The sequence below is a fragment of the Trematosphaeria pertusa genome, assembly GCF_010094035.1.
Source record: "Trematosphaeria pertusa strain CBS 122368 unplaced genomic scaffold BU26scaffold_28, whole genome shotgun sequence".
Lineage (NCBI taxonomy): Eukaryota > Fungi > Ascomycota > Dothideomycetes > Pleosporales > Trematosphaeriaceae > Trematosphaeria > Trematosphaeria pertusa.
Window position 1 is genome coordinate 254,693 of NW_022987239.1, and position 12,450 is coordinate 267,142.

Here is a 12,450-nt window from a genome sequence, read left to right on the forward strand (position 1 = left end):
CTCTCTGCATTGGAGTTGATCTGCAGATGAAGTCGGAGTTTGTTCGGTTGGCCATGGACCGCTTCACCCTTGTCAACGCGGATTCCATACTTGGCATCGTTTTTGGTGTTCCTGGCGGGGTAGACACCTACACGCGCGCCACAGTACCGCTCGACATTACCCCACGACGCGAAGCGCTCTACCGCCTCAATCGCAATTGGCACTGCGATCGCATCCGGTATGTCACTCCTTACTGCCTCAGCTACTGTTCATCGAGCTTCTACCTCGAATACGATTTTACGCTCTTTGCAAATGAGTTGGTTCCGCAGACAGCTCCTCAAATCTTCTCGGTTCGCGACTCGGCAGCACACAATGACTTCGCACGACGCCGACATTCTTCGAGACTGCGATGTGGAGCTATTTTACAAGTACACCTCGGGCCGATGGCTCTGGAATGAGAAGTACCAGCTTGCTCGCCGTTACGTTGAGTTCGACCTACCGGGACTCCTCCAAGTCTCAGCGCAAGCGATCGGAGCTCGCTCTTGCGTCAAGGTTGAGAAGCTTCCTGAAGGAAACTTCAGCAAGGTCTTCCTGATTGCAATGGACGACGGCCGAGAATTAATTGCTAAGCTCCCGAACCCGAATGCTGGTCGGCCGCACTTTACGACAGCTAGCGAAGCCGCCACCATGGACTACGTATGGGCTCCTCGACTCATTACATCTGATGATTGCTGACATGAAGGCAGGTTCGAAATGTCCTTGGTATCCCGGCGCCCCGGGTATATGGCTGGAGTTCTTCGACAGACAATCCCGTTAGAGCAGAGTACATCCTGATGGAACGCAGTGGAGGGGTGGAATTGGGCAAGATATGGCATGACATGCCTTGGGAGGACAGACTTGAGGTTGTCAGGACCTTGGTTGGGTACGAGAAAGCCTTTGTTTCTGCCAATCTTCCTATGCACGGGAGCTTGTATTATGCGAAGGACCTACCTAGCCCGAGCCCAAGTCAATTTCTTGACTCCGTCAACTCGATAGACAAGCGAGAAGCCTTCGTAGTCGGTCCGACAACTAACAGGGCCTTTTTCGACCAAGGGAGAGACGCTGTCGAAGTAAATCGAGGGCCGTGTAGGTTCCCTCACCTTCCCTGTCATGCTCGTCCCAAGCTGATTAGATGACAGGGCCTTCAATCGACGAATTTGTCCATTCCCGCGCCGCCCGAGAGCTAGCGTGCATCGATAAGTTCTCGTCGTATCCTGGTCAGCAAGGGCTGTTCAGCGGTCCCAACCAATACCGTCCAACCAGCGCATTGAAGGTCAGAGTCCTACGGGATTACCTGAAAGTCGCAACCCAGATTCTACCCAACGATGTCAACCTGTCAAAGCCGACTCTATGGCACTCCGATCTGCATAGTGACAACATCTTCGTTGACCCTTCCCAGCCGACAAGAATCCTCAACATCATCGACTGGCAAGCGGTCAATGTTTCCCCGCTCTTCCTCCAAGCACGCCATCCTTCGCTCATCGAGTTTGAAGGGCCAATACCAGAAGGCTTTGAGCCCATACCACTCCCCGATGATTTTGATGATATGAGCGAGGAGGCACAACACCAGGCCAAGAATCTCCGGGCTGCTCAGTCTCTCTATAAGCTCTATGAAATCCTCATGCTCCGGCAATGTCCGGAGATTGCTCGTGCACTGCACTTTCGAGACACCCTGCCTGGTCAAATCACTGGATTGGCAAGCTCAATCTTCAGTGATGGAGAGCCAATCCTACAGGGAATGCTCATTCGACTTCAGGACGAGTGGGCCACATGTGTTAGATCTTCCATACCGTGCCCCCTTTCCTTTACTCCCGAGGATAGGACGCAGCAGCAACGTCTCGAGGCGAGTTGGAGCGAAGGTGTCGAGCTAATGCATGAGATATTGACCGAGATCGGCGCATACCAGGGATGGGATGGTTGGGTCAATCATAACAACTACCCCGTGTATAAGGAGCGGTCGGCCCGATGTCGCGAGAACTTTCTCGATCGCTACGCGAAAACCGAAGAGGAGAGAAGCCAATGGATCCAAGTCTGGCCGTTTGAAGACAAAACATATCCGCCAACTTCTCTATAAGCTTAGAATTTAGAAACGCATACTATGTCTTATTCTATCTAACTCCGGTCGCAGGTATAGACATGCAGAATTAACGATAAGGGATAGCGACCTACTTCCTTACGCAGTTTTAAATTTTAAGATTAAAGGCAAAAAGAGGGAGTTTTTTCATTACTTCGCGTAGTTTTCCTTTATCTGCCCTGCAGGAAAATTTGTAGAATAGTTGCATAGCTCTCAAAGAGCTAGGTTAATTCAACGATTTCAGCCAGCCACTTCCTATCACAGGCATTACTTGACTAACTCGTCGGGTGGCTTTGAGTGCCTAAGTTCAGAAATGTGTCAGAATGAAAACAAGCAGAGGCTCGGCTGCATATTTCGTACCTTTGTGTGTGTTTGCTTTTCCACTGCGCGTGGTCCGTGTGTCGCACACGATGGTGCAAGCCATGGTGACAGGATCACCGCGCCCAAAGTCCCAGGCTGTTTGCACTGGTTCGGCAGATTTGTCGTCTTCCGTCAGCTTTCGAGTGACGTTCTTCCGCCCTTCGGTCCACTCGATGATGGCAGGAGCATCCTTTCCTCCCTCAATGTGGTAAAAGCCTAGGACGTCTTGCAGATTGGCATCCTCCGCGACACGGTGGAAGTCATCCACGAGATCCCGGGGTGGCTCATCCGTCTGGCGAGTTGTAAACTCGTATGGCGTACCACTCGCCAGCCAACGCTCCGGATACAGATTGGTGCCACGAAGAGGGCAGAAGGATGGACTGGAGGTCGGACCTAGACTAAATACTGGTGCCGGCACTAGGAGGCCAGGTTAATTCGTGCTCCCCGCACCGCGACGTAATTGTGCAATCGTGTTCATGTTCTATCTGCCAAGGGTGACATCTCGAACCCTCCACAAGAGAACCTTTTGTCAGTTAGTGCTAGCTGTAATTGCCTCCACCATCAGTCGCAGTTCGAGCAGCGTCGGCCGCTCGTCCGGCACCTCGCGCATGCATGCATCGACGATGGCCTGGAGCGGTTGAGGGACAGGCCACTCGACTTGATTTGTGATCGGCGCATTGGCGTAGACCATGCACTTGATGCAATTGCCGATATCATATACGTCGGAACGAGTAGTCCATCCAGAGTTCGGTCCGCCGTCAAACGCAATCTCCGGAGCGGCGCGCTGGCCCCAACGGCTCTCGATGTCGCAGACCACCAGGCGGCTGCCATCTTCGGTAAAAAGGCAGTTGTCGATACGAATATCCCGGTGGACAATACCGAGGGAATGGAGACAGGATAGGGCGTCGATGATGTGGAGAATCCAGCGTTTGTAGGTATCGAGGGAGGAGAAGCGCGACAGAAGGACCCCACGCGTCGCCAGCTTCTCGAAGACCAGCTGCCCGTCGATGGATTTCCCAAGGAGGCGGACTAGGTGCTCAGAAAGAACGATTCCAGGACACGATCCTCCTTGGCATCTCAGAAGATTCGCAATCTCGCTCCGGTAATTTCCCTTCTTCACGAAATGCTTTGAGGAGTCAACCTCAACAAGCGGTAGTTGGGCAACTAGGTCTCCAACGTCCTCAAAGTCATCTTCAATAGGCTGGGGTTGGTCGGGGCACTTGTCGAGGCTGCGGACAATATCGCCCTCGACTTCGAAATGACCCAGTATTGGAGGCAGATTGCGCTCAAGACGAAGAATGTCTCCGGAGAACGTTCCCGGAAGGTCGAACAGCCGCACGTGTCGACCAAGTTCAGTGCCGTCCTCGAACCAGAACCTCATAGACGGCTTTTCGCCAGGTACAAGCTCCATCTCGAGGATGGGTTGGCCGGCAGGAGGGAATAGATTGGATCCCTGACGCTTGCGTTGGTAATCAGCTCGAAGGCGGATGACTTCCTAGCTAAAATGTCGTCGATATCTGATGCCATGCTGGCATGGCGTCTGATGTAGTAGGTGTGATTGTTAAATACGGGTCATCAACTCGGCCGAATGCTAAGTGCAGAGGCGAAAAGGGTAAATTGAGAGACAGGAGGACAACGCTAACATCTAATAAAACTATGCCACAGAGCCTAAGAGGAAAAATAAGCGGTCTTGGCTACTTGTCTTACTAAAACAGAGCTTATTTTTCTACTCTAGAGCTATATGCATCTCTTCTAGCTAATATAGCTTAGCTAGTTAGATATTCCGCTCTCCAGATACGCGCGCTTGGCTGCTCGATTGAGCGTAGAAGCAGGGCATCGCGTGGTGCATCGCTCCGGGTCGTCTCGAGACAGTTGCGCAAGCAAGTGCAGGGCGTTGATCTGAATATGCAGGCCCGTGCATCTGGAGATCGCAAGCGATGGCCGGTGACGAGGCGGGGAGCGAACGGCGTGTGGGACCGATGTTGCGTGGTTTTCGCACCGAGTTTTCGATTTGATGGGAGGTGGGAGTTGCTGGCGGAGGTGAGCGAGGAAGAATGTTGCATGCGTTTATGCATTAGTTGTGCACTTGCGAGGTGCGAGAGCGGCTCCTCGTATTTCCCATGTGCGGCTGCAGTTCCCATTCGTCGGGCGTGGGCGAATAGTCGGTCCTGGAGGGTTTAAAATTTCATCCCATCTCGACTTTAAGACGCGGTTGCAGACCCGCCTTGGGCGGTGAGGCAGAGGAGATTTTCTGTGGGGAGCGGGCTCGGCACGCGTTCTGGAAGGTTGGATGAGGTGCTGGGGCGGTGGGCGAGAGGCGAGAGGCGAGATGAAGAGCAGAAAGAGGAAGGTCGAGCGTGATGACGTCTGTTGATGGCGCGGCATCGGAATTGGGACGGAATTGGTATGCGTGCCGACGTTGGTTCACACCTCCAGCTCTGTTTTGCTTGACAGCAGGACAGGATCAAGCGGAAAAGCGCTCACGGTGTCTCGGGAATGCAATTCGAAGGATTGTGTAGGAGGAATAAGGCACGTGCGAAGCTTCTATTGAAGGTCCCCGCATCCATCCATCATTAAATGACGACGTTTGAGCTTACGAGCCCCCTCATATACCAGCGAAAGCTTCCTATAATAGGACGCCCATAAGCGAACGAGGATGTCGTCGCCAACGCTTCGCAATTATAGCGAGAATCCCAGGCAAATAAGTGGTGATGCGGACCTGGTCGCTGGGAAAGAAGTACCTGGTAAGCGTGGACAACTTGCCGAAGCGTGGCATAAAGTCATCTTTTATTAGTGGCAGGAGTAAGCGAGAGAGCTTGGTCTAGGTGGGGAACCTTGAAGCTACACTGCGCTCGACATCTCTAGGTTCGTTCCGAAATAGTATGGCCTGTGTGCGCAGCTCAAAGCACTCGAGCGGCGCAGGAGAGACCTCGCGTGCGGCGAGGTATTGTCAATACAGACTACATGCAGGTTTCATTATCGACGCTCGCTGCGAAGTATCCTCCTGGTGGGTTGGTTACGCACATGCACATGCATGTCTGATAAGAGATAATAGGATGCTTCGTCGAAGTCCTATGGGAGCTTTCCCCGCTTATTCGCAGGCCGAATTGAATACCACTACTACCATGTGCTGTGCTGTGCCTCGTACCAGGCCAGCGGATCGTTCCCCATCGAGCTTTGTTGACAGCTGGACGGATGTCGGTGCATGAGGCTGGATATATAAGCAATGAACGTCAATAGTCAGTCTCTTGAGCTTCATCCAGTCTTCTGTACCATCTCTCCGAATTCAATATGTCGCCGCCCTCCGACGCCAATGCTCCTGACGCCGCCCACTCACCCTCCACAGAGCACAGCCGAGGAAACAGCGATCGACATTTCTGGAAGTTCTGGCTCGTGTTCCTGTCGCTATGCCTCCTAGTCTTCGCCTCCGTGCTCGAAGGCTCCATTATAACAACAGCCCTACCCACGGTTGCACGAGCGCCCGAAGCGTCGTCCCAGTACATCTGGATCGCCAACTCCTTTACACTCTCGCAGACGGCGATTCAGCCCCTCACCGCGCAGCTGTGTGATATATTCGGCCGCCGAGCGCCCTTGCTCCTCGCAATCGGCCTTTTCGCTCTAGGTTCCGGACTCGCGGGCCGAGCTACGGGCGTGGCGATGATTATAACGGGCCGCACGATTCAAGGATTGGGGTCTAGAAGCATATACATGCTGGTCGACCTCATCGTCTGCGACCTCGTGTCTCTTCGCGATAGGGGGAAATACCTGGGCATCGTGTTGTCCACGGCAGCTGTCGGCGCGATCCTGAGTCCCGTGTTCGGCGGAGGGCTGGCGAGGCCAATTGGCGATGGACGTTCTATCTCAACGTACCGATCTCTGGCGTGGTCCTCATCGTCGTTTGGATCTTCCTAGGCGTCTCCTATGAGCGCCTCCAGTTGGCGGCAAATTGGACGAAGAATCGACTGGCTCGGCAATACGCTGTTCGTTGCGTCCATTACTTTGATGCTCCTAGGTCTAGTATTCAGTGGGGCAATAGCGCCTTGGTCGTCTTATAGCGTGCTGGTCCCTTTGGTCCTTGCGACAGGTTGGATAGCATTCCATGCCTTCGAGGCGTCAGAGTGGTGTTACGAACCATCTGTGCCACCTACACTCTTCACAAATCGGACTTCTCTCGTGGGATTCCTCCTGGCCTTCGACGCGGCAATGCTTCTGCAGTGGACCATTTACTTCCTGTCAATCTACTTTCAGGGCGTCCAGTCTACCTCGCCTCTGACTTCGGGGGTAAACACGTTGCCATACAACGCGTTCCTGATCCCGGCAGCGATGGTGGCCTGTGGCATCATGTCGAAAACGGGCGTCTATCGACCGTTGCACGCCGTCGGCTTCGGATTCGTCGCCCTCGGGGTTGGCTTGTATAGCCTCTCAGCTCTGCATCGAGTACAGCGCTATAGGTTATCTTTCAGATGTTTACCGCCATTGGCCAGGGCTTTCTCGCCACTACCATCCTTCCAGCCATCCAGGCTGCTCTTCCGGATACGGAGATAGCTAGTGCGACGGGGATGTACGCGTTCCTCCGGTCGTTTGGCTTTGTCTGGGGTGTGACGGTACCGTCACTTGTTTTCAACGCGTACTTTGATAAGAACATCCACCGGACTAGCAATGCAGCACTTAGGCAGAGTGTTAGGATTGGAAGTGCATACGGCACAGCTAGTGGGGCGTATCTTGACGACTTGTCCGCTGCGGCTCGGGCCGAGGTGGAGAGTGTGTATCGGTACGCTTTGCGGGCGGTATGGCGGACTGCAATAGCATTTTCTCTCCTAGGATTCGTGCTCTGTTTCGGTGCCCGACAGTTGGAGCTGCGCAAGGAGGTAGGAAAGGACTTCGGCCTGCGGGAGAAAAGGGATCCAGAACGCGAGGGTTGAGGCGTGCTCCGGGAAGCTGCAGGCGGCGAGGTGCCGCTTCTCAGTGCAGAAAAGGGCCTTTTGGAGTTGGTCTCATGTTGTTATGAGTCGTCGATCAATCTACTATACAGATGCGTTGCTGATTCTGCGGTGGCGCGCGGGGATCTATATGTGTGTCAACTCTAGTGTTGCGACGTCGAATGCGGGGAGTGCAGGTCAAATTTAGTGACGTCTCGGAAACCTCCATCCCAAACTCCTTCGCAGGATCACCTCGGGTGGTTGCTCTTATGTGCGGGGGAAGGACTAACGTCGGGGAACATATTGCCATTAGGACGCTAGCCCTGTTTGGTAAATAACATCACGTGCCATCGGCCTCCCAACCTTGGAACCTTGGAACCTTGGAATGACCCTTTCAGCCTTGTTGTACAAGGAGAGGAGATTGCTGATGACATCTGCTATTTTCGCGAGCCCAGAGATGCACGCCGTCATGCTCGTCGTCAGCTCTCGGCGCCTCGCTGTGCCTTGACTTGTGCCTTGCTTGACGGCGGCTCCCCACACACTCACACCAACCGCCCACCGCCGGCTTCATCTTAGCCCTTCGAGAAAAGCTACCACAGTTGTATAGGCGCAGCGACGGGCGACGCGTTTGCAGACGTCAACGTCATCAAACTCATCACGAAGAGCGGAAATTCGCGCCAGCCAACGGGTACGCCCACGGAGATGAAGCGGCGCAGCATCGCGCACGATTCGCCAAGCTCAGCAGAAGGAATCGCGGCGGTGGGTCCGCGGCACAGTCCGCTCCCTCCGACGACTCGCCGCTCTGTTGCTCATGCACATGGTCTTTCATTTGCCTCACCCAAGCGGCAGCAACCTTGGAATGTGGGACACGGCAATTGGCGTCGTGTCCCTCCCTCGCGACAGCCACGCAGCAACAACGTGTACAGTATGGATGAATGCGCACGCTCGCTATCGATAGATGGACCCGCGGCTGGAATCTACATGCCACAGAGACGCACGCAGGCGATTCGCACACTCGGCTTCCCTTCTCGTGCCCCTGGCGCCCTGTTCCTGGCGGCGCTGCGGGTTCCTGAGTGTGAAACGGCGGCGCTATGCGGCGACAAATTGGACGGCGCCACGGCAAGGCCAAAATAAAGACAAGCTTTTGTCTTGCCGATCGCTCGCCCAACGAACTCCCCTGTTTGGATGGCCTAGCGCAGGTACCCCTGGGGTTTCAGTAAACGTGAGTGGCCGTCATCTTCGTTTCCAGCCGAGCGGGTGAATGTCGTCGGCCGGGTGCCTGGCGCTTGCCCCTGAATGGATACCCAGTTGATTGCGGTGGCTCTGACTGGTGCGACTTGGCCTAAGAAAAGTTTGTCGCATTGGGGCTGATTGCCGTCCTGCCAACCAGGTGTGTGCGCCGTCCAGACCACGCCTGTCGCCCCGTTTGTGACGCCGTGACCCCCCCGCCCTCCTATATTAACTGAGCCTGCCCCATACCCCCAGGCTTCCCGCACCCTTCCCTCCCTCACGACCCACGGTGCTGTTGCGTTCACTCTCTCAGAGCATTCGCTCGTTCCATTCATTGTCTGTACAGACGCCACTCTCGTTTCCCGTCACCCTGCAATAGCCCTGGTCGGCCCCGGTTCCCCAGCTCGAAGCTGCAATTCGCATTCACTGTCCATAGCCTACTCGAAAACATCACGAAGCATCACTATCCTGCTTTTCCGAACGCACAGCATCATGTCTTCCAGCATCAAGCTCAGCCTTCTGGCTCTCGCTGGCGTCGCTGCCGCCGTACCTCACTACGGCGCCCACAGCAAGTTCCACCACCGTCCCTCGGGCTCCGGCCCTTACTGGGGAGGCAACGCGACTCGTCCTCATCCTACCGCCACCGGCCTCGCGGAGGAAGCGACCACGACTACATACCTCGACGAGACCATCACCTCGACCATCACCTCCACAGTCTACCTCACGCTGTCTCCTAGCCCCGTCGAGGCCCCCAGCTCTGTCGGTGTTGCTGAGGCTCCCACGGGCGGTGATGCTTGCGGTCCTGCGACCGTGTATGTCACCGCTACGAGCAAGGTCACCGTGACTGTTCCTGCGGGTGGCGAGGCTTCATCCGTCTACACTCCTCCAAGTACCCCCGAGGTGCCTTATTCATCCGCCGCCCCCGAGGCTCCGTCGAGCTTCGCCATCGCCTCATCTGCTGTGGTGGAGGAACAGCCCAGCTCTAAGGCTCCAGAGTACACTCCCGTGGTTACCCCAGAAGAGGTCTACAGCTCTGCTGTCGAGACTCCCGCTCCTTCCAGCGCGGCTCCTGAGTCATCAGCGCCCGCCTCATCTGCCGCACCCTCTGCGACCCCGTCCTCCCCCGCCTACTCTGGTGGCAAGCGAGGTCTCGCCTACCGCTGGGATGGTGCCGCCGACTGCAAGAGCTTCGCCGACAAGGGCTTCGGCTTCGCGTGGAACTGGGAATCCGACTCTCGCGGCGACATCGGCGGAATCGCCTTCATCCCCACGCTCCGCACGCTCGACAACGCCGGTGACTGGGCCGAGAAGTCCGAGGCAGCCATCAGCGGCGGCTCCACCGTCGTCTTCGGCTTCAACGAGCCCGACATGCCGTCGCAAGCCAACATGGGCGTCGCGGCCGCCTGCGACGCCTGGAAGACGTACATGAACCCGATCGCGTCGGCGCACCCGGACGTCACCATCGTCGGGCCCTCCGTCAGCAGCAGCGAGACCGAGGGCCAGGGCCTCTCCTGGCTCACCCAGTTCCAGAGCCAGTGCACCGAGGCCGTCTGGGGCTCCGCCGCCTTCCACTGGTACGGGCCGTCGAGCGCGGGCTTCGACGCCTTCAAGGCGTACATCGAGAAGGCCAGCGCGCAGATCGGCAAGCCCTTCTTCGTCACTGAGTTCGGTCTCACGGGCGCCTCGCCCGAGGAGTCCGCTGCCTTCCTCAAGTCGGCACAGGAGTACCTTGACGCTAAGGATGGATGCCAGGGCTACTCGTACTTCGCCGTCGGCAGCTTCGATGCTTCGGCCAACTTGCTGGGCACTGCTGACTCGCTCACTGCCACTGGTGAGGTGTACGTCTCGTAAGTGAATGCAAGGCGTGGAGAGTGAGAGAAGGGGATTGTGGCGTTTGCATCTTTTGCCGGCGCAGTTGAAAATTCTTCGTCTGTGGATCTAGGGAATCAGGGTTCATCATCAGGGGATTGATTGATATCATCATCAAAGGTTCCTGCACGCATGTATGATATGCGACTGCCTTATCTCATCCATTATATTGTGTTTTGTTTAACTTCGCTTCTCCTTTGTACACTTCGGGGACGTGGGTTGGTGTAGCGATAGCTGGTGTGTGTGTTGAGTACGGACGAGCAATGAAGAGAGTGTCGTGAAGACATGCATGCAACTACCTTTTTACTCTGCACTTGACGATTGAGAACAACTGCCATTCATGAATGTCCTACTCACGCCAGCCATTATCGTGCGCGGTGTCCGCAACTTCAACAGTAGTGCAACGCAAAGGAGCCCAGCGCAGGTCTTCCTTCCATCTTCCATCCTTCCTTCGCTCGCCCATCTCGCCATCCATCCTTAATATCCGCCTGTCAGCCTCACCCATTCACGCTTACGACCCAGGCACGCACGCGAACTCAGGTCCCCGAACACCAGACCCCAAATACCTAATATCCAATACGCAATGCAAAAACTCAAGCAAGCAAAAACCCGGAATAGGAAGCTTCACAGCCGCCTGGCGAATCAGAGCCAAGCATGGCCTCGCGAGAGGTGGCGCGGTTATGCGCGAAGGAATACAGAGGAATGAGAGTACGAGAATCGGCACGCGAGAGCCGTGACACGAGTGGCAAGGGGCGAGGCATACAGTGGATGGACGGATGGGCGGCGGGAAGCGGAGTGGGAGTGGAGTGGAAGCCTGGAAGGAGGATGGCGAGGGGAAGGGGGAAGGAGGTTGTATAAGTATCCGCTGATTTCCTGTCTCCTACTACTACGATTACATCCTACATACCTACCATCCCCAACCAACGCCACCCACTCAATTCACACCACCCCACCCCTCCACTCCCCCAAAATGCGCCCCTCCCCCTCCCTCTCCCTCCTCCTCTCCCTCCCCCTCCTCACCCTCGCATCCCCCGCCCTCCTCCCCCGCCAAGACACGACGCCCGACTACGGCTACTGGGACGCAACCGTGACGACGGACGCCGGCCGTCCCGGCTGGCAGACCCGCCAAGTCAGCGCAACGTACTACAACCCCGGCCTCGCGCAGCCGCTGTCCAGCACGTGCACGTGGAGCTTTGTGCCGCAGGGCACGAATGGGCCGCCGGTGGAGACTAGTAGGTGTGATAGGGAGGGGTTTGCGTATGCGTGGGGGGCGCCGTGGTGTGAGTTTTTTTGTTTTGTTTTGTTTTGTTTGGGGGGTGTGGTTGGCTGGGTGGGTTGGAAGCTGGGGATGGGGTGGTGTGGAAATTTTCGAGCAAGGCTGACGAGGTGATTCCAGATACGCTGAATCTTACGCAGACGGTGGTGTTGGACGGCGGGGAGGAGGTGACGCTATATGGAGGAGCGTTGCTGGAGAGGAGGTGTGGACTTGGGGCTGGGAATGCGTGTAGTGCGCAGGGACGCATTGAGGCGGGTGTTACGCCGCTGTAGGGAGACTGTCTGGCAGGGCGCGGGGAGGGAATTTGGTGAGTAGGTTGAGCGGTGCTAGGTGTTATGTTGGGGTTTGGGAGAGTTGAGTTCTAAGGGAGGAGTTAGAGGGGTTGCTGTGAAGCGTGAGCTGAGGCCCGCCTTTGTAATCAGCGGGATTCATGTGATTGCTCCTCACGACAGGTATGGTTCTCTCTGGAACTCTTCACTTCGACTCGTGGTCGAAGTGATAGTGGAACAAGGCAGTCGCATGCGTGGTGAGGTCGCGCCTTCTGCTCCTGCCTCGGCGATCTGCGAATACATTAGCTTCATCTACCACCTAGGAACACACCGTATCTCCCCCGTCTTGTTCGATCCTCATCGACATGCTACATTCCTTCTTCAACAGATCCGCGTTTTCCACACCCCTACTCCCCTCAGACTTTGGGCTCCGTC

General features: G+C 56.0%; 6 protein-coding genes across 6 annotated transcripts; 4 read left to right on the plus strand and 2 right to left on the minus strand.

Annotated features, from left to right (window-relative positions):
• The first annotated feature begins 141 nt into the window (after positions 1-141).
• BU26DRAFT_525881 (uncharacterized protein) lies at positions 142-2,302 on the plus strand. Its single transcript, XM_033830613.1, has 3 exons — positions 142-675; positions 726-1,104; positions 1,158-2,302. The coding sequence occupies exons 1-3, from the start codon at positions 352-354 to the stop codon at positions 2,090-2,092; spliced, it is 1,638 nt and encodes a 545-aa protein (XP_033675661.1). The 5' UTR covers positions 142-351; the 3' UTR covers positions 2,093-2,302.
• Positions 2,303-2,399: 97 nt separating this feature from the next.
• BU26DRAFT_442211 (uncharacterized protein) lies at positions 2,400-2,798 on the minus strand (the record flags this gene model as incomplete). The annotated part of the gene is made up of 1 exon (XM_033824497.1): positions 2,400-2,798. A coding segment is annotated over one exon (399 nt), but the record flags the coding sequence as incomplete, so codon positions are not given.
• Positions 2,799-2,981: 183 nt separating this feature from the next.
• BU26DRAFT_544898 (uncharacterized protein) lies at positions 2,982-4,910 on the minus strand (the record flags this gene model as incomplete). The annotated part of the gene is made up of 2 exons (XM_033831758.1): positions 4,673-4,910; positions 2,982-3,947 (listed from the first exon to the last, which is right to left on the minus strand). Exons 1-2 carry the CDS (start codon positions 4,835-4,837, stop codon positions 2,982-2,984), a joined length of 1,131 nt encoding a protein of 376 aa, XP_033675663.1. The 5' UTR covers positions 4,838-4,910.
• A 526-nt stretch (positions 4,911-5,436) lies between these two features.
• On the plus strand, positions 5,437-7,374 carry BU26DRAFT_544899 (MFS general substrate transporter; the record flags this gene model as incomplete). The annotated part of the gene is made up of 3 exons (XM_033831759.1): positions 5,437-6,318; positions 6,388-6,856; positions 6,904-7,374. Exons 1-3 carry the CDS (start codon positions 5,744-5,746, stop codon positions 7,372-7,374), a joined length of 1,515 nt encoding a protein of 504 aa, XP_033675664.1. The 5' UTR covers positions 5,437-5,743.
• A 1,499-nt stretch (positions 7,375-8,873) lies between these two features.
• On the plus strand, positions 8,874-10,745 carry BU26DRAFT_525883 (glycoside hydrolase family 128 protein). The gene has a single exon (XM_033830614.1). It carries the CDS (start codon positions 9,094-9,096, stop codon positions 10,450-10,452), a length of 1,359 nt encoding a protein of 452 aa, XP_033675665.1. The 5' UTR covers positions 8,874-9,093; the 3' UTR covers positions 10,453-10,745.
• A 550-nt stretch (positions 10,746-11,295) lies between these two features.
• Positions 11,296-12,361, plus strand: BU26DRAFT_525885 (uncharacterized protein). Its single transcript, XM_033830615.1, has 2 exons — positions 11,296-11,750; positions 11,867-12,361. Exons 1-2 carry the CDS (start codon positions 11,441-11,443, stop codon positions 12,016-12,018), a joined length of 462 nt encoding a protein of 153 aa, XP_033675666.1. The 5' UTR covers positions 11,296-11,440; the 3' UTR covers positions 12,019-12,361.
• The last annotated feature ends 89 nt before the right edge of the window (positions 12,362-12,450 follow it).

What these genes read in the sequence shown, in the direction of transcription:
- BU26DRAFT_525885 (XM_033830615.1), top strand. Translation starts at nt 11,441, where the DNA reads ATGCGCCCCTCCCCCTCCCTCTCCCTCCTCCTCTCCCTCCCCCTCCTC. An exon ending in TGCGTGGGGGGCGCCGTGGT is followed by an intron (nt 11,751 to 11,866) that starts GTGAGTTTTTTT and finishes AGGTGATTCCAG; the next exon opens with ATACGCTGAATCTTACGCAG.
- BU26DRAFT_525883 (XM_033830614.1), top strand. Translation starts at nt 9,094, where the DNA reads ATGTCTTCCAGCATCAAGCTCAGCCTTCTGGCTCTCGCTGGCGTCGCT.
- BU26DRAFT_525881 (XM_033830613.1), top strand. Translation starts at nt 352, where the DNA reads ATGACTTCGCACGACGCCGACATTCTTCGAGACTGCGATGTGGAGCTA. An exon ending in AAGCCGCCACCATGGACTAC is followed by an intron (nt 676 to 725) that starts GTATGGGCTCCT and finishes ACATGAAGGCAG; the next exon opens with GTTCGAAATGTCCTTGGTAT. An exon ending in CGAAGTAAATCGAGGGCCGT is followed by an intron (nt 1,105 to 1,157) that starts GTAGGTTCCCTC and finishes ATTAGATGACAG; the next exon opens with GGCCTTCAATCGACGAATTT.